This window comes from Mustela nigripes, chromosome 9, assembly GCF_022355385.1.
Source record: "Mustela nigripes isolate SB6536 chromosome 9, MUSNIG.SB6536, whole genome shotgun sequence".
Lineage (NCBI taxonomy): Eukaryota > Metazoa > Chordata > Mammalia > Carnivora > Mustelidae > Mustela > Mustela nigripes.
This window is the reverse complement of record NC_081565.1, coordinates 33,334,959-33,355,573: the sequence shown is the minus strand read 5'-3', so window position 1 is coordinate 33,355,573 and position 20,615 is coordinate 33,334,959. Positions and strand designations below refer to the sequence as shown.

Sequence of the window (20,615 nt, the reverse complement as noted above, 5' to 3'; positions counted from 1 at the left end):
AAGCAGAAAGGGTTTCCTAGCTCGAGAGAGCTTTGGAACGGAGCCCAGGGGCTGCAAGCCCTGGGAGCTGGAACCAGGGCAACAACCCGGGGGCAGGGGACAGACCCAGGCTGGGTGGGGCCAGAAGCCCCCACATCTGGGGCAGGAGGGCCCTGTCTGCCCCACCTCGCTGCCCTGTGAAGCACAGAATCATGGCGCTGATTAGAAGACAATGATTAAACAAGTCTGCAAACATGGTTTGGTGAATCAACAGCCCCCCTCAGTACAGCTGCTCCTTTGTCCCTGTCGCAGAGACGGCTTTAGTGGAAGGCAGTCCGATTCTGGCCTCCCCAGCTGGAGGACGATTGTGTCCCCCCATGACCCCTCCTTTTTGGTTTTCTTTTTGCTTGAAAACAAGATTGGGTTATCTCTTCTTTCCTTCTGGGTGTTGAGAGTCTAGAAGCCCTTTAAATAAACACGCCTGTTGAAGGCCCTGATCAGTCCCCAGCAAGCAGTCATTGTACCCCCAAGCCCACCCATGTAGCGGCTTCAGGGTGCAGAGGTAGAGACTTGGGGTTCTCCTCCACCATGCCCTGCCCTGTCGGGGTCCCTCTGCCTGCCCTGGGGCAAGCCGCTGTCCCAGCTTGGGATTCTGCCTCCTGTCCTATACCGTCAGGGCAAAAGTGCTCTTAGTTCGTGTTCTCCCTGTCACAGCGATAAACCCCTTTGGCTCAAGTCATAAATGACAGCGCCGGACTCATTGTCCCCGCTGAAGACCACGAGTGCTGCCATGTGGCTGCTTTTGGAGGAAATGATCACCTGCCCGTTTGTAAGCAGCCGATGTCTGAGCCCCCAAGACCCCACTTATATCTACTCTCAGCCACTGCCCTGGGACCCCCAAAACCTCCTTGTGACTCAGCATCCGAAGGCGTCTTGCCAGGCCGAGAGAGGGGGGGACACAAAGACGAGGCATGGAAGGACAGCGGGCCCTCTGTTTGCTCGTGAGCGCGGATTTCTGGTGTTCAAGTTTTGAATAGCAGGCCCAGCCCTCCAGAGGCTCAAGCACTTCCCAGCCTGATACTGTCTCTCGGGGGAGACTCTGCCACCCTTTACCCACCAGAGTGGGGCCCAGCTTGTGGGCGAACTCAGAGTGCTGGGAAGGCATTGACCACCAAGGGACCCCTGATCTGTCCACCCACCCTCCTTTCTAGCAGGCCGTTTGGTCCGAAAAGTTGGCCCTGAAAGGAAAGACCTGGCCAGCTGTCCTCCAGACCCGTGAAGGACTCTCCCCAGGCCAGGGGAGGCCACGCTGCCCGGCTCCTGCCCCTGAGTCCCTTTATGTTTCCCCTCCTTGTGAGCATCTCTAGACACCTCAGCCCAGGGGCAGAGCTGAGAAGGACAGCAGGGTCACAGAGCCCCCTGGAGCTGTCTCAGGTGTCCCCAGGGCTTGGGAGATCCAACTGACATTGAGCTTCTGTGTAAGATTTCGTTTGGGTCTGTGGCTAGCCCAGTCCCCTCACTGTATGGACAGTTGGGCCCAGAGTGCCCACAGTGAGGCAGGAAGCCTGGAACCCAAACCTCTGGCCCCCGGCATGGGGCTCTGCCCACTGCATCTATGTCCTCTCTCCTCTGTGGTTCTGTCCTCCCCGTCCCTGCAAACATACTACTCTGTTCTGGGGAAGGAATATTTCATGATCCATAATCCTTATGAACAGGTGTGCAGTGGGAAACCCCTTTCTTATTCCAACCCTGGGGGAATTTCACCAACCTGCAGCTGTGGCCTTAACCAGGATGCAACTTATCTGAAAAGGTTGTTTAAACACCACACTAGATACCAGGTAAATAATTAATAAGACTGTGACATGTGTAGGTTCATGTTATGGATGCTAGTCTAAGCCCCCTCCCCCACCACGGACTCCCTGAAAGACCCGGAGAAGTCCCTTGGCCTCTGTGGGCTTCAGTCTCCCCATCTGTACATTGGCAACATTGGACCAGAATCTCGAAGGGCCCCCTTGCTCCCTGCTCTGTCCCTGATTCTGTAAGGCCAAGAGTAGGATCAGCCATCGTGGGAATCCTCTCAGGAAGACGCTGCTCCTCTGGGATGACCCACTGATGCAGTCATGGCGGGATCTTTGGAACCAGATTTGGAGAGGGGAGGCTCAGCCCAGGTCTCGCACCTCCAGGAGCTTGCTAGCGCTTAAGAGTGTGGCAATCAAAGCCAAGCTTTGCAATTCAGGGCCCCACTGATGAGTCAATCATTTCCACTCTCTGAGCCTCAGTGTCCTTATCTGTCAACCAAAGCTGGTAACACTTATCTTCAAACCAGAGCCAGGAGGGTCCCTGGCAGAGTCTCCCAGATACTCCCCAGTGTCTGTATTCCCACAGAATCACAGAAACGGGATCTTTTAAAATGACCACGCCATATAAAGACTGCAGGTCCCTGCCTTCCTTGTAGTTAGCAGTACCATGTGGCCAAGTTCTGGCCAAAGGAGTGAAAATGGAAGGGTTTGGTGGAAGCTTTGGGGACCTTCCTTTAAAAGCAGTGGACATACATACTTTGCCTTTTTGTCCCCACTCCTCCCTCCCTTCTGCCCCCTGAAATGCGGCGGCAGTAGCTGCTCTTTTGAACCCCCAAGACAATGCTTACTGCTAAGGGTGACCAAACGGTGAGCTGGAGGGCTGCGCTTATCAGAGGGTCATTTATCGCCCTCCTGCACTGCTTACCTCTGGGCTTATTTTCCTTATTTAGAGAAATCAACTCCCATTTTATATGTCACTGCTACTGGAGTCTCCATTTCTCACAGTTAAATGTAATCCTCACTCGTGGGACCTGATGAAATAAAATGGCTCTCTCCTAACCAAGTCACAGCCCCCCATCCCCTGCCTTAAAGTCCTTCTGTGCCTCCTCAGAATGACATTGACTCTCCTTAGCCTGGCACCTAGGCCCTTCATGATATATCCCACTTCCCCCTCCAGCCTTGGCTCTCTCACTGCACTCCACCTTGCTCAACACCCCCCAGGCCCCAGCCAGCAGGAGCTACTCACAGCTTCCTACGCCACCCAGGCCGCCCCTCATTTCTAGTCTTTTGCACCTATGAACCTGCTTTCCAGGAATGCCACCTCTCCACTGGCTCTCTGTGGCATTCAATATTCAGATCAAGTGTTACCTCCTCCAGGAAGCCTCCCAAGATCTTCACAGGTGTGTTGTGTCCCATTTCTTATTTTGCTTTGCTCCATTGGCACCGGAGCTTTTTTCATACTGTGTAAGAGTAACACACCAGTATCCCTGTCTGTCTACCTCCCTGGTCTGCAGCCTGAGGCCGGGGAGAGTGCCCGGTTCATCTCTGCCACGGAGCCATCCGTGAGAGGAGCTGAGTGAAGGGAGGAAAGATAGAAGGCAGATGCTTGTTAGTGTGGGAATAGTCCTCAAAGCCAGTAGAACTGACTGGAGAGAGAGGTCAAAGTCAAGGGCATCCTGAGCAGCCGCTTGTCCATGCTCCCCTGCTCTGATCAGATATTCCTGGATCTAAGGGGCCCTTGTGCATTCATTGGCAAATCTGTCACGTGGTAAGGTGACATCTCAGGATCGCTCAATCAGCAAGTGTGTAAAGATACACTTGGCCTCTGCCAACACTTTGTACTTCAGTCATTGCCTCATTATGGCCCATAATCGGCGACAATAACAGGATGGGAGAGTCAACTGACAGCTTCACAAACAGCATTGTGTGCGGGGCCGAAGTTTGTGGTCCAAGGACTCTGCTAACAATGAACATCGTTTAACAGCCTGACTCTAACTTTCTGGAGCCCCGATCCTCTAATGGTTCTTTGGTGTATCTTATCGCCACTCCTTTAACAGTGGGGGAGACTGAGGCCAAGAAAAATAATTGCCCAAAGTCACACACACCCAGGCGCTGACACCGAGGCCCTTGCCCTTTGTGCCCCACTAGCCCTGTTCAGTGATTGCAACAATGAACTGTGCATCTGGATGAACACATAGACCCCTTGGGCCCAGTCACGAGGGGAACGAAGGGACAGATCCATTACAGAGCCTTTGAACTGGGAGGACACATTCTCATGATTTGGTGACATAATCTTTTCATAGTTGTTGGCTTTTTATTATGAACCAGTTTAAGCATCTTCAGAAATAGAATATAACGACCCCCCCTAGGGCCATCAGCAGCCCGCTTAAGTAGTTCTTGACACCTGCTGTTTTGGGTAATTTAACTTGGAATCATCGCTCCCTCTAGGAGACTAGAGAAGACACATACTACAACCAGAATAATCTTCAAATTTCTAACTGGATCGTGTCAGCGCGCCTCCTTCTTCCTCAAAACTCCAGTGGGATTCTGCGCCGTAAGAAAGGAAGGCAAAGCAGAATTCCTCCCCACCCAAGACAGCCCATCTCTGCACTTCCTTGAAGGGAGAGGAGAAGTACGCTTCTCTTTTGTTTAAGCCACTTTTATTTTGGGTTCTCTCTCATGTCAGGAGTTCACAAAAAGCTACTTACTGGAGTCAGTAGAGGAGCTGAAAAACAAAACCAAACGACAACAAGGAAAATTAGACAACCCTGCAAACACCGGAGGATTCTGATGGGGGATGGGAAGCGTTGCTCAGGCACTGATGGTGTAGAAAGTTGTCCGGGTGACGCTCCCTCGGCCAGAGTTGAGAAGCCCTGTTTCATGATCCGTGTCTGAACTCGTTTTCACACGGGACTCAGCTGAAGTCATCTCCCGAGAGACCCCAGGACTGAGGAACTTGGGGCTCCCTCCTCTGTGCGCCCACAGAGCTTGGTGCCACACTCTGCCAGAGGTGTGTGGTAGTTTATTGCATTAGTGTGGTTGGGTCGGGTTCCTGCTGTCCTCTGAACTCCTCTAGGGTAGGACCACGTTAGATTGCTCCACAGGGGGTCAAGGTTCTTACCTGGGCCTCCAGAACCCTGCATGGCCTGGCCCCTGCCCCAGCATCTTCTAGAACCATGGCCTCCTTCATTCCTTCTGCTTGTCTTCTCCCCGTTCCTTGAATGCACTTGGCCCCTCCCATCTCAAGGTCTATGCCTACTCCGGTCCCTGTCACCCACAGCTTTCACCTGCCTCTTCACTTAGCTCCTGCTTGTCCCTCACCCTCTACCGTCGCTGTCTGAAGCCTGGTCTTGGCAGTAGCTGCATTGGCATCATCAGTAACTTGCTAAGAAGTGCAGAATGTAAGGCATTTATAGTTAACAGGGATTGACGAGGTCCCCAGAATACGGAGAATGCTGTGATGGGCAGTTCTGACTCAAAAATATGATCGAGGTGGAGGCAGGAGGGGGTCCCTTTTCAGAATAGAGGAATGCTGGATGAACAGAAGAAACAATGTCCACCGCAATGGTGGCGTCTGCAATGGAAGACTGTTGAACACATTCCGCCTGCTCTGGCTGGGCCAGAGGCCATGAACCCCTGTGCCTACAAGGGCTAGAAATGAGTGCGTCAATGTATTCATTTTCTATTTGCTAGCAAATTAGAACAAAATCAATGGCTTAAAACAACACAAACTTATTATCTTACAGTTCTGAAATGGGTTCTGAAATGGGTGTCACTGGGCTAAAATCAAGGTGTTGGCAGAGCTGTGTTCCTTCTGGAGACACTGCGGGAAACGTGTCCCCTTGCCTTTTCCAGCTGCTTGCATTCTTTGGCTCCTGGCTCCGTGACTCCACCCTCTGCCTCTATCACATCACCTCTGATGGTGACATCCCTGTCCCTCTTTGAAAAGGACCCTTGTGATTATGGCACCCCCCCCATGTCATCCAGGATAATCTCCCTGCCTCAGGACCCGCGACTTCAGGTGCCCTGCGCCGCCCCATGCCTCCACTTCTGTGTCGGTGTGATTCCTATGCTTGTTGTGCACGAGCCGGCATCCAGCCTGAACTCAGGCCACACACCTCCTACGTGTCTTTGGGCAGGTCCAGCTCCCTTTCTGGCTCTCAGCTGACTCAACTATCAGCTGAGGTACAGAGGCTTGTTTGACAACGTTCCAGCTTCGGTCCCATTCCCGCAGTATAAACCATGCAGAGCGTAAAGGCTCACTCCGGAGAAAAGGAGGGGGATGGGGTACATTTGGGTTTGCTTTTACATGCATTGTTATTTTTAAATTTTCATTCCCTGAACTCCCTCGCTATTTTGACCCAGTTTCCATCTCCAGTTCAAAGGCAGAGAGCGGAGGCACCTGTTGTGCTCCATGCAGAATAAATGTCCACGGCCGCTTGCGTGGCTTTTTGTTTGGAATCTGTCTGATCCGTTCATTGTCTCAGAGCCAGGAATCTTCTCTAGTAACTTCCTAGACATACAAGGCTCCAAAACGCCAGAGTATAGAAATAGCCTCTCTTCCCCCACCAGGCCAGTGTAAACACATCCCTGGGTGACATTCCTTGCTGACAATGACCTGGCTATGGCTTGTCTTATCTCACTATTTCCCCTTCAATCCTTTTAGTCCGAACACTCACAGTGGTTCCAGGCCCAATATCCGCTACAGAGGCCTCGATATATTTGCCAATTAAAAAGCTGAATCCAAAACATTCCTGAATAATAGTCAACTCTCCGCAAAACTAATGAATGCATTTCACCCTGAGCGGCTGCCTATTTGTCCTTCTCTGCAGACTATAAATGTCAAGCATTGTGGCAGGTTTTTACTTTCTGATTTTTTGGATGCTTTTACAAATGCCTTGAGATGAGACTACTTTGATGAGTTCTGATGACAGCCACAGCTTGTGAAATGTCAAGGGTGGGCTTGCCGAATGAAATCTAAATAGAGACAAAGCATACACTGGATTAGTCCCTTTCTGAAAATCACCCGTGGTAGAGTCATAGACTCCCCCAAAGACGACTTAGGTCAGTCCTCCCCACGTGTAGCTGCATATCAGGAGCATGTGGAGAACTTAGAAAAAATTCTAAGGTCTCAACCAACATCTAAACATTTAGAATCTCTGAAGGTAAGACCCAGAGAGATTGTGGGGCTGTTTTTTGGGTTTGGTGTTTTTTTTTTCCTTTTATACTTTGTAGGCAATTCTGATGCACATCTATGTCTGGAAGTCCCTTGTCTTATTCAGTCCTTTTTTGGTACTCCTCTCTATAAGATTTTGGCAAATGGTTGTCTATGCCTTCTTGTACTCCTCCAGGGATGGGGGGCTCACTGCCTTTCAGAGCAGCCCCTCCTATCCTTCCTTAGCCAGCTCTGCTTTGTCAGGAGGTTCTTCCTCTGCACCCTCTAACTCCCCTCACTAGGACACCACAGATGCCTGTCTTTGGCCTTTGGAGATTTGGAGGGTGCAAACATGTCCAATGAGTTCTAAGGAGTGGACACCCCAGTTCCTTCAGCTGTTCCTCTTACGACACAGCCTGAACCTCTCTCTATGGGGTCACTTCCTGTCTGCCACTGGCTTCTCACACATGCCACAGCTTTCCAAGGGGTCATGAAAACTGATAGCTCCTTTGGTCATGGAATCTGCTTCTCCCAATGAGGCTGTTAATAATTGACTGATTAAGTATTAAGTCAGTCCATCATGGAGTGCCGAGTGCCCTAAGGGGTGCTAGGTCGGCTCTGTGCTGCAGGAGAGGCAGAAGGGACTTTGCAAGGGGCTACACAGTTGCTGGGGGAGCCCGAGGAAAACACGAACATAGATACGAAATGCACTGCTTCTAGTGAAAGTGAAGAACTCCACTTTGCGGCAAGGACTGTAAACATCCTGAGGGGGACATGGTCACAAAAGATTCCAAAGAGATGTAGCTTAAGGAAAGAATAATGTGAATCAGCCAGGTTCAAGCAGGAAAACTTGAACCTTAAATAATGTGCCGAGGCAGGGATTTAATATGAGAATCTGGTACTGACAGAATTGCTGGAAGGGCTGGAGGGAGAAGCAAGACAGATTCCCAGCACAAGATGGACATGGCTCATTGGTCTCCTTACTGTCTGAGGCCACCTCTGGAGCTAGTTAGCTGCACACACACCCCTGCAACCATGATTCAAAGAGCAGGTGGTCAAAATCCAGGAGAAGCAGCAGCCACAGCTGCCACCCCATTTCCAGGAAGCTGGAGAAGGGACCAGGAACATGAATGCAGAAAATCCTCACAATCCGTCATCTTGTCAGTGATGCTCCCAAAGGGGCAGGACAATAGTCCGTGCCTTCCACATCTGGCAGGGGTACTGCTAACCAGAAGCACCTAGTCCACTTTAGAACTCTAGCTGCAGGCAGAGTGGGAAATAGCTCTTAGCTTCCCAGTCTCCAACCAGAAGGAAGGTGCAGTGGAGGTGGGACGAGTGGGAGATGTGTGGTTGGCATGATTTATAGCAACGAGATGGACACAGTTTAAGTGTCCATCCACGGTCAACCCTACCATGGAATTCTGTGCCACCTCGGAGAGGACGATGTTGCCTTTTGATTAATATGACATGAGAAAAGGTTCAGAATAAATCACTAACAGAAGAAAGAAAAAGAGAGAGAGAGAGAGAGAAGAACGAAAGAAAAAAAAAAGAAAAAAAGCAGGCAGCAAGATAGAGGTCACCATATAATTTCTTTTTTGTTAGATGAATTTTTGAAAAATACTAAGTTAAAAATAACTTCAAGATAAATGGCAACTTTGGGGTGAAAGGAGTGAAGGTATTTTTTCCCCTGGAGGTCAAAAGTATAATTTCATAATGATGTAAGGTCAACACGTAGCTCATAATAATCACAAATATGTATGTACCTGACACATGAAGCAGAGACTGGCGGAATTAAAAGAAGTAGATCCACAATCATCACAGATTTTAACATTTTTCTCAGAAATTGACAAGAAAACTGGATTGAAGGTATTTTAAAAATTCTTGCAAACTTTTCCGTGTTTTCCAAACTTTCTACGTAGTTTTCCAAACAATTCTACATAGTGCACATATTCTTTTTGACCTAGGACAAAAAAAAAATGCATTTTAAAAAATCACACAAAAGTCTTAAAGGTGCGGGTTGGGGGGCGGGGCGGCTGGAAGAGCAGCGAAGATGGAACACAGACAGAGGGGAGGCACTGAAGGGATGAGGGCCTCACGAGGTGCAGCTGGTGGGAGCCGTGCAAACTCTGTGTGTGCTCTGGGGAAGGCCTGCCCTATTCTGGGTCTTTGTTTCCGTCCCTAAACGTTCGCCTTGGGACTGCAGCTAGAGCGGCAGGGAGAAGGCGCTCCAGCGTGCCGTGAGACTCCGTGGTGGGGTGGAGGGAAGCGGCTGGGATCCGGGAAGCGGGACGACAGCTCCCTGCACCCCTCCCCGACGCGCCCGCGTCTGGTGGGGGAAGAGCGGCCTTGGCCTCTGGGCCGCAGATCGGCGATGCCCCGGGCGCAGGCGGAGCCTCTTGGCGGCTGAGCGGCTGCGCGGAGGCGGGACTTGCGGCGAGCTGGCGGCGGGAGGCTGAGCTACAGCCGCAAGAGCCCGAAGCTGCCCCGGAGCCCGAGCCCGCCGCAGGTAATCAGCGCTTTTTCCCTGGGCCCCCAGGCAGGCCGCAACTCCCCTCCCTGAGATGGAGGCTTCCTTTCTGGGTCTCTGCTTCCCCATCTGGGGACTGGCCTTTCCGCCTTTCCACGCTATGGGACCCTCTCCACGCTAACACTTGCGCCTGCACCCCAGTCCCTGGTGGCTCCTGTTGGGCTCGGAGGATGCAGGCCCCCCCAAGCCCTCCCCTTAGCTCGACCTCATTGCTCCTGCCATCCAGCCCACTCCAGAAGAGAGCCCCTGACCGCAGCTGAGAGGCCAAGACAGGTGTCACCTCCCTGCAGAAAGGGTGAGGTTGGTGCCTTTCGTACTGGGCAATGCAGGAAGTCCGGTTCTTGGACAGTGGACACTAATACTGCGAACCATAAGAAATCGCTCGTGGTCGGGAGGAAACAGAAAGCTAGGGCTATGGGAATCCGGGCTGAGGCTCCTATTCTTAGTTACTATGTGTCCTCTGTCAGTTCCCAAACTTCTCTGATCCCCCACCTCCTTCCAGGATGCCGGTCCTGATCATCTGCCCAGATCACCCCAGGGGCGACTGAGAGTCTCCATGACTTAACTGTTAAGAAAATGGCTGCAAACTGTAAAGGGCGATGCACTTGAGCAGTGATCTTCCAATTGCAAGTGAAGGCTCCAATCACAGAACCCATTTAAGCCCCTTGAAGAGCAACAGCCTTGGCTTAGTATGAAAGATTTGCTAGTCTTTGTCTATGACTATCTCTTTCACCTGTTCAGCCTCTCCACCCCTCACCTCCCTGTGGATTGGTTACCCCCACTTAACCTCCCCTGGGATCCCTTCCTCCTCAGATGCAGACCTGTTGGAGCCAAAGCTGCTTCTGTCCCAGCATGGGACAGCTCTGAGCAGAGTGAAACCTGAGTGCACCCGGACAGGTCTGCTGGCTCAACTACCCTCCAAGGGAGGGTTTTCCTGGGCAACACTGGCTTGAATGAAGCTGGGAGATCTGGCTGGGTCTTTGCTTTCCAGGATACCCAGTGGCAGAGCGTGGGGGTGGAGAAGCTGGGTGCAATTCCTTTTGGCTGCTGGGTGTGTCAAGACTCAACTGAGACAGAAAAGACGGAGGGATTGATGTCCTGGCGGAAGGGTAACAGTTTCAGTGAACCTAGGAATTTTAGACACCATTTAAATGTCACTGAATACGTGTTATATTGTTTAAATTTTACAATTGTTGTTTTAATAAAGTCTGCACCGTTTCCAAGTCCTAGGGAAGGATAAACAGGCCCTTCTTTCCAGCGACTGCCAGACTTGCTGCACTCTTGGGAAGCTGAGACCTATGCCCCGGGGGGCGGGCTAGGCAGGTTTCTGAGGGCACTGCCCTCTCTGTTGTGCCGGGCGGACAGTCGCCTTGCTTTTGAAGTGCACAGCCCCATTCGGTGTAGCTCCAAGAGGCCTTTCACATAAGAGGAAACCGAGGCACAGAGGAGAAGTGAAGCAAAACCTCGTCTCAGAGAACAATTCTGTCATTTGGTCCCTTTGGTTTCTACTCCATCGTGAGGTCAAACTGTGAACAGTGTTTGTGGAAACGTAGATCACTGACTGACTAGCTGTGGAGCAGCTGCTCTGCAGCGGGCAGACTTTGAGGCATCAGGGACATAGCAATGAATGAATCCTGCCTCTTGGAGTGGATGTTGTATTGGGGAGAGGCAGGCAAGAAACATATACGTGTGTAAATATACTCTTTGGTGTGTCAGGTGGGGAGAAACAAACACAGGAATGGGGGACAGAGTCCTGGCAATGAGAAAAGCTGCCGTTCTATAAATTTTATAAAGGACAGTCAGGGAAGGCCTTGCCGAGTGGGGGACATTTGATCCAAGACCCAGCAGAGGTGAGGGACTGAGCTGGAGGATAAATGGGACATGAGGAGGTTGGAACCAGACAGTTCTTTAGGACTGTTGCCTCCCCCCAGCCCTGATGTGCCCATGTCTTTGTACCCCTTCTGGTCCACATTGTTAGAGGTGGCACCCCCTTACGCTAGCATCTTGGAACCTCTGAGCCGAGTGGGCCTTTGGGAGACCCCTTGGCCTGCTCTCACCTGTTCACTCTGGTTCCTCCTGTCCCCCTCCAGAGTCCTGAGCATGCTGCGCCCCCTGGTGCCACGGCTGCTTTGCCTCCGTGTTCGGACCGCCCCATACTCTTCCGCGGCCGCCCTTCCAAGTCCCATCCCAAACCCAGACATCCGCTACAACCAGCTGTTCATCAACAATGAGTGGCAGATGCCGCCAGCAAGAAGACCTTCCCGACAGTTAACCCCGCCACGGGAGAGGTCATTGGCCACGTGGCCGAAGGGGATCGGGCTGACGTGGATCGGGCAGTGAAAGCAGCCCGCGAGGCTTTCCGCCTGGGGTCTCCATGGCGCCGGATGGATGCCTCCGAGCGCGGCCGGCTGCTGAACCGCCTGGCGGACCTAGTGGAGCGGGATCGTGTCTACCTGGCTTCACTGGAGACATTGGACAATGGGAAGCCTTTCCAGGAGTCCTATGCCTTGGACCTGGATGAGGTCATCAAAGTATACCGGTACTTTGCTGGCTGGGCTGACAAGTGGCACGGCAAGACCATCCCCATGGATGGAGAGCATTTCTGCTTCACCCGCCACGAGCCTGTCGGCGTCTGTGGCCAGATCATCCCATGGAACTTTCCCTTGGTCATGCAGGGCTGGAAACTCGCCCCGGCACTGGCCACCGGCAACACAGTGGTCATGAAGGTGGCAGAGCAGACCCCCCTTTCTGCCCTGTACTTGGCCTCCCTCATCAAAGAGGCGGGCTTTCCCCCTGGGGTGGTGAACATTGTCACCGGCTACGGCCCCACGGCGGGTGCCGCCATCGCCCAGCACATGGATGTCGACAAGGTGGCCTTCACCGGCTCTACTGAGGTGGGCCACCTGATCCAGAAGGCGGCTGGAGATTCCAACCTGAAGAGAGTCACCCTGGAGCTGGGTGGGAAGAGCCCCAGCATCGTGTTGGCCGACGCGGACATGGACCACGCCGTGGAGCAGTGCCACGAAGCCCTGTTCTTCAACATGGGCCAGTGCTGCTGTGCGGGCTCCCGGACCTTCGTTGAAGAATCCATCTATGACGAATTTCTTGAGAGAACGGTGGAGAAGGCTAAGCAGAGAAGAGTCGGGAATCCCTTTGAGCTGGACACCCAGCAGGGGCCCCAGGTGGACAAAGAGCAGTTTGAACGAATCCTGAGCTACATCCATCTTGGCCAGAAGGAGGGGGCACAACTTCTCTGCGGCGGGGAACGTTTTGGGGAGCGCGGTTTCTTCATCAAGCCCACGGTCTTTGGCGGCGTGCAGGATGATATGAGGATCGCCAGAGAGGAGATCTTTGGGCCTGTGCAGCCCTTATTTAAATTCAGGAAGATGGAGGAGGTGATCGAGAGGGCCAACAACACCAGGTATGGCTTGGCTGCCGCCGTGTTCACCCGGGATCTGGACAAGGCCATGTACTTCACACAGGCGCTCCAGGCCGGCACGGTGTGGGTAAACACCTACAACATTGTTACCTGCCACACGCCCTTTGGAGGGTTTAAGGAATCTGGCAATGGGAGGGAGCTGGGGGAGGATGGGCTTAAGGCCTACACGGAGGTGAAGACAGTTACCATCAAGATTCCTCAAAAGAACTCGTAAGAATGGCTACCACTGGACCCACCTCCAGCACAGAGTTGCATGGACCCCTAGACCATGGTTGCCAAGTCGTTTTTTAGCCTCGGACCCTACTTTATTTTTTTTTCAAATGAACTCTTAGAGGGAAGCTCGACAAATAAAGCAATTAAAATGAGAACTACTCTCATTAAAGCAGGGCTGGGGACTGGACTCAGGTCCTATTCACCTGTGCGTCAGCCCAGCCCCCTCCACGGCCCTGAGTTACTTCCATGAAATCTTGGGAATCTCTGGAAAGTAGATTATAATCTGGACAGTGCCTTTTAGTTCTTCCTTCTGATCCGAGGACCCCCCCCCGCCACACACCCATGGATTAACCTAATGCTTAGTTGATGGTCTCAGTTCATACAGAATGATGGTCTCATTCAGAGTTTCAAACTAGGTGGATTCCAAATCTTGGCCCCATTCTTCAGTGACTGAACCTAAAAAACCAAGGTTGCTTTTCCTTTTTAAAGTACCAGTTGCTGGCTATTTTGCTTGCTTACCCTGCATTTTGCTACTGATTTTCATTAATTTGAGGAAAGAAGTGGGCAAATAATGCATTTATATAACCGCTCCTTTAAGATAACTCAAGCATCCATTAGGTAGTGAGTAGGTAAATGAAATGTTTGCATGGAACGTTCCTTGTGCTAGTCAGCCATAAAAAAGGAATGAAGTCCTGACACGTGCCACAATATGGATGAACCTTGAAACCATTAGGCTGAGTGAAAGAAGCCAGGCATGCGTACAAGGCCACATATTGTATGATTCCATTTGTGTGAAATGTCCAGAACAGGCAAATCCAGAGACAGCACATTCGCAGTTACCAGATGTTAGGGGAGGAGGGAGTAGGGAATAACTGCTAATAGGTGTAGGATTTCTTTTGGGGAGGTTTCAAAGGGTTCTGAAACAGGATAATAATGGTGGTTGTATAACTTTGTGAATATACACAAAAGTGCTGCATTGGCCCAGGGATTCACATAAAAGGGTGAATTTTATGATATGTGAATTAATTTCAGTTAAAAATTAAAGATACTTATACATTGTTTGCCAATCGATTTTTTTTTTTAATCAATATTCTCTTACAACTGAAAATTTTAGAGTCGTGGGCATGGAAGGGACCCAGGTAGTCATCTAGTCAACCCCCAGCCGGGTGCAGAAGTCCTCTCCCCAGCATATTTCTAGTTGCATTTTTGTTTTCTCTTGGCTGGGTTATAAAGTGTAACTTTAAGACCCATAGAGAAAAGCCCTGGTTCCTGCCTAGAGCAAGTCCATCCGAGTTCCCATTTTGGGCCTTCCCCACTGTCCCCCAGTCCCTACCCCAAAACACTGCCCCTCAAGCAGAGCCCAGCATCAGGGCCTTTCTGACATGTTAGGGGTTTCCAGAATTTTATTTATTTATTTATTTATTTAAAGATTTATTTGACAGAGAGAGTGCATGCACTTGTGCATGTGAGCGGGCCGGGGGGGTGAGGGGGCGGTGGAGGGAGAGAGAGAGAAGCAGACTCCCACGGAGCACAGAGCCTGATATGGGCTGTCTCAGGACTCTGAGATCATGACCTGAGCTGAAATCAAGAGTTGGGTGCTCAACCTACAACTGCCCAGACACCCTGCTTTCCAGAATTTTAAACCTCAGAGTTCAGTGTCTTCATTGTTAGTCTTTGGACTTCATTCTCCATCTGAAGGGAGTAAATCCAAGCCAACCTGACCACGGTACAGAAACAAGGCTGATCCTCTCTCTCCTTGTCTTCTGTCTTTCTCGACCATGTTGCTCACGCATCACCACACTTCTTGGTCCACTCAGTCTTGGAAATGCGCAGCCTTGGTCATCTCTTTAATGTCCTGTTATCTCACCGAGGCATCGCGATGATTTTTTCTGTGTCTTCAGGAGTGGACTCGAAACTTCCTATGGACTTGGGGTCTGTCTGGGCCCCTCATCTCCCCTTCGTAGGGCCTCCTTTTCACACCATTTGTCTAAGCCTGGGGTGATCCTGACTGTCCCCCAAAGGGCACATTTTATCGCTTCTTCTTGGAGGCTGTTGGCACCTTTGCAATGGTAGACAAGTTTCTCTCCAGCAGACTGGGGGGGGGGGGAGAGGTGGGGGGCCTGGGGGGGCCGGGGGGGGGGGGGGGGGGGGGTCTCTGACCAGGAATAAGCAACACCCCAGTGTTTTCATTGCTCCATTCCTTATCTGCTTCTCAGTACTTCTAAACCAAGAGGAACTTTTAGAGAGTGTCCCAGTGTGGGTGGGACTACGAAAAGACAATCCTCTAGTTCCCTCGCTCCGGTCCCTAAAATTCTGAGACTGATCAGTCCGATAGGACAGCTCCCTAGTCATTTGAGCCCGGAGGCCCGTCTGCTCTCCTTCATTGCTCTCACTGTGGGAAGTGTGAGCAGGAGGTTTCACTGGGCCTCATTCAGTGCAGGATTTCACTCAGTCATCGATGGGGCAACTCTGGACCAACACTCATTCAACGAGCTTACACCAAGCGCTTACTCTGTCGGCCACGATCCTGCCAGTCGTCTTTACACACCCCTGAAGCCTCACAATCCCATAAAGTAGGCAGTGGAGTGACCCTCTTTTCAGATGAGGAAGTGGAAGCTGAGAGGGTTAGCATGTAGCTCACTGGGATTCAATTTCTCATATGCATACGCTAGGGGCCAGCAAGGGGAGAGCATTTAATCACACCTCAGGAGGCCTCAAGGGCCCACAGTAGTGCTGCTGGACAAGCCCAACGCCCTGCTTCCCAGTGGGACACCCCACTCCCCCCACCACCCCCAGGGCTTCTATTCAGATCCCAGGCCTTTGAAGAGCTCTAGTTTGGGTTGGCTCTATTCTGGGTGTGAGCCTGACCTCTGGTGGCCACCCTGTTAGTTCATTGGCTCAGATTATCCACAGATTAAAAAGAAGCAGGGGGGTAGGGGGACGCTCAGGTGCAGGTTCTGGGCAGGTTGTGGGGAAGGAGAATTGAATGAGGCAGGAGCTCCCTCCAGGGGCTCGCAGGCTGCCAGGGAGACCATTCCCGGGAGAGGTGAAAAGTCTATGCGAAGCAGAAGCACAGAGGCCACGAAATCACAGAAGGAAAGAAGTGACATGAAGCCCATACAATATTTAAAAGGCACCTACAATATATATGATCTCATTTAATGCCTCTAACTTCCTTCAAGGTACTTATTATTAGCATTCCACTTGCTAAATAAATGTGGAGGCCCAGAGGTATTCAGCTAGTGAGTGGAGCCGGGATGCGAACTCAGGTCTCCTGACTTGACCCGTACCCGGCTCGGCCCAAGGGAGAGGCCTAAGGGAGAGGATCTGCAGGGTGAGAAGGAGGTAACCAGGCAGAGACACAGAATGCGTGTTCCTGGGAGAAGGATCTGGGGTTTATGGGAAGGCACAGAGGGTGTGAGGAATGGTTTGAGGAAGGGAGAAACCTGGGAAGAAAGGCCTGGAAGAAGGCAGGGGCTGAACTTGTGAAGGGGCTGGCAGCCCTTTGAGGAAGCCCATGGGCTATCCAGCAATGGGAAGCCATGAGGCTTCCCAAGGAGAGTGAGAAGATTCTATTTTGTTGTTGTTGTTGTTGTTTTAATAATTTATATTTATTTATTTCAGAGAGAGCGAGAGCATGAGCAGGGAGCCCAACCCAGATGAGCTCCCTGATGAGCTGGGAGCCCAACCCAGGGCTCCATCCCAGGACCTTGGGATCATGACCTGAGCCAAAGGCAGACGCTTAACCAGCTAAGCCACCCGCCAGCCCCCCAGTTTTGGTTTCTAAGGCTGGTTATGGTTTAGTGGGAGAATGGGTTGAGGGATCGCCCTGGAGCTGGACACCACTGCCAATGCTTCCAACACAATGCTGACCTGAGCCAGGTGTGAGGATGCGTGGCAGAGCCTGGCAGCCCTGAGGTGGGCTTCTGGGTGTGGTGAGCGACGGCTGCAAGAGGATCATGAGGTTAGGGGGACCCATGCTCCCGGCTGGGGACAAAGTGGCAGTAGCGCTAGCACTGTGAAAGGGAACCCAGCTGGAGGAGCATATTTGAGGACGAGGTGGAGAGTTTATTTATTTATTGGTTTATTCAGCACATTGTATGAGTGCTGACCATGCACTAGGAACTATTCCAGGTGCTGGGGACATGGCAGGGAACTAAACATGAGTCCTGCACATTCTCCCCGATGGGGGAGGCTGACCATAAGTAAAATAAGGGAAACATTTAGTCCATCAGATGGATAAGGTTATAATGGTGAAAAGCCCCTCTGGAAAGGAGAATTGGGAACGTGGCTGAGGTGGGGTAGGAATTGTAGTTTTCAATAAGGTGCTCAGCGATGTTTTCAGTTAAGAGATGACAAAGGTCTGAAAGACGTATGGAAATGGCAGGGGCAAAGGCCCTGAGGCTGGAGCACATCTGGGGTTTCAGAGAACACAAGGAGGCCAAGGAGCTGGGGTAGAGTGAGCAAGGGCTCTAGATGCACATAGAGCTTTGAAGGTCAATTAGAGCCTTTACTGTGAATGATGAAGGAGGCACTGGGAGGTTTTGAACAGAGCAGTGACACGATCTGACGTGTTTTAAAATGATCACTGGAACTGCTGTGTTGACCACAGATTGCAGGGAAGACAAGGATAGCTTGATCCTGATGATGCCGGTATCAAAGGTGAGTCTTGAATGAGAATTCCTTAAGGATTCTAAGGAGAAGCAGCTGGGAAGCAGGAGGAAAACCTGAGAGAGAGGAGTCAAGAAACCAAGGAAGGCAAGAGCTTGCAAAAGGATGGAGCCATCGGCAGAGTCCAGTGCTTCCAAGAGGTCAGGTAAGAGGACTGAGAAGGTCCCCTGGCTGAAGCCATGGGGTCCCTGCAGACTTGGTAAGGACAGTTTGTGTGGAAGAGTAGGGACGGAAGCCAGACCACTCTAGGTTGAGAACAGCACTTAATCCCCCCAAGCCCCAGGGCTCTGTAGATTGATCCTAGAGTTGGAAGACCTTGTGAGGAAAGTAAGAAGGCTCTTTATGAGGAACTCAGAGAGCCTCTGGTCTCTCCACTCAGTTACGCTGAGGGGTGGACTGAGTAAGCAGTCCAAGTCCCCAGGGCTCCATGGTGCAGAAGCGTGGCCTCAGGAGTATAGATCTCCTGGTCCCCAGCCAAGTACTGGTGTAAGGTTAGTGCCACCACAAACAAAGCCCCAAGTTGAGGGCATCAACACAATCACTGTTTATTTCTTGCTTAATCTTTGTTAAGCAACTAACCAGTGGTTAACCAGCAGTTCATGAATGATGCTGGTTAATTCCTTGTAATAATCTAATGCAAGTGTCTGGCTAACTGGCACCTTCTTCCACATGGAGATTCAGAAACACAGGTTCCTTCCATCTTGTGGCTACATTATCAACAATGGTTCTTAACCATTTGTGTTCTGTATTTCTTTGAGAAGCTGATGAAAGCTACTAGAAAAACTGCACATATGCCCATCCTACAAAATTTTGCACACTTTCAAAGGACCCGTAGGCCGCATGAATCCATCAATAGTATCCCTAGGGGTCCACAGACCCAAGTGAAAACCCCAGTGTAGGGTCTCAGAGACCTCCCTGTCAGTTGGTAGATGGGGACGAAATTGTGAAAAAGGCCCACCAACTTTTTTTTTTTTAATTTTTATATTTTTAGAAAGAGAGAGTGTGTAAGCACAGGAGAAGAACAGAGGGAAAAGGAAAAAGAGAATCTCAAGCAGACTCCCTACTGAGCATGGAACCCACTGTGGGGCTTGATCTTAGACCCTGAGACCATGACCTAAGCCAAAATCCAGAGCTGGACGCTTAACCAACTGAGCCACCCAGGCGCCCCCTCACCTACTTCTTTAAAGCCCTGACTTCCATTCAGTCCACTGGCCAAAATGACCTGACCCAACCGATGGTGCCAGGGGAGGCTGGGAGATTGTAGTTACGGGGACACTGATGCCATGGAGTGGTCTGCGGCATTCAGTGGACAGCTCACCCCAGCTCTGAGACAGCACCTCCACGCAGGTGTGTGCGACGACGACAGTGTTTCTCATGGAGATATTTTTAGGGTTTGACCCTCTTATGGACCTTTCTCTCTCTACCTTCCAGCCTTGCTCATGCTATTCCTCCCTCCTGTCTTCTTTCCGCTCTGGATTCAGCTCAATTTCTCTGGCCCTTTTGAAGGAAGATTTAGGCAGGAGAAAGACAGCAGAGTGAACGAAGGCACGGACAGCACTGTCTCCTGGCTGCATACACCCTTTAGCCCCCTGGACAGGATCGTGGTCATGGCTGAACCCAGAGGTCGTCCCGCACTCCAGGGGACAGAGGTCAGTCCCGCCCAGCCAAGTGTGGGTCAATGCTCCCTCCGGTTGTGCCCTGGCTGACCAGGGCTCCCACATTCTGAATTCATTATTCAGCTGCAGACGCCAGGCCACTTTAGCTTCCCTTAATTAATTAAAATATCACATAATAATCATTCTCTGATTTAGCATTCGGGAGACCCTGGCAAAGGCTGGGAATGAGGAAATTCATTAGAGGGGACTGTCACCGTCGATTGATTTGCTCATTCTTATTAATTTTTCCTGTGTCGTCCATCCCTGGGGGAGAGGGGAGGGCAAAGTTTTTTAAAGATAGAGGATTAATTTTACTGCAAAATCTGAAGAAGAAAAATCCATTTAGACTAAAAATCAGACTTCTTTTGAGCTAAGGTGGGAAGTGAGTACATTTGGGATTGAATACTGGCTTTCAGATGACCTCCCTTAAGAGCAGTTATAACCCTGTTCACAACAGAAGACTGAGATTCAGGCTGTCCACCACCTGCGGCATCAGCTCCAACTTGCCCTGATGGCAGTCAGGGGCGTGGCCTAAAACCACTCCCCTCTCTCCACCTGCTGCTATAGCTCCTGGCAACTACCACAGGTCACCACTCCCCTTCACAAGCTACCCTGCACTTCCCCATCCCTGCTCCTTCCTCATGCTGGTTCCCTAGCCCAGAATCCCTGGTACCCACTCCCATCCCCAACTCAATGCCTCCTCTTCCAGGAAGTCTTCTTTGATCACAAAGCAGACAGCTTGTGCTGCCTGGCAGGACTGTAGCTTCATCCCTCTCCCCTCTTCTGCCTGAGCCCCACCCTTCTTCATACCGATTTCTGCACCTTTCTGGCCTCCATGTGCCTTTGAGTCATAACAGAGGGCACAGTTCTCTGCGTGAATGGATATCTGTGGTGTATATCCAGTGAGAGACACAAGTTCCGAGGGAGTTAGAAGGATCGGACCTGCAGGAGGATTTTAGGACTGGCTAAAAATTGTGAGTCAGGTGTCCAGGTGGGGTTATGACCCGAACCCAGGTGTGAGGGGAACGGAGGATTCAGGCCGAAGTTGCTGAGCTGGGCAAGAAAAGGGCAAGATGCATCGGGGTGGTGGAGACGTATTGGTGGCCCCTGCTCCCACCCACAGCAGTGTTCCAGGGCCAGAGCGACCGCAAAACCACGAAGAGTGTCTCTAAAAACA

The 20,615-nt window shown here is 51.3% G+C and overlaps 1 protein-coding gene across 1 annotated transcript; it reads left to right on the top strand.

The window, feature by feature from the left end:
* Positions 1-9,066: 9,066 nt before the first annotated feature.
* ALDH1B1 (aldehyde dehydrogenase 1 family member B1) lies at positions 9,067-14,179 on the top strand. The gene is given in 3 exon segments (XM_059411253.1): positions 9,067-9,439; positions 11,551-11,696; positions 11,699-14,179. Coding segments are annotated over 2 exon segments (1,551 nt in total). The 5' UTR covers positions 9,067-9,439; positions 11,551-11,560; the 3' UTR covers positions 13,114-14,179.
* Positions 14,180-20,615: the final 6,436 nt, after the last annotated feature.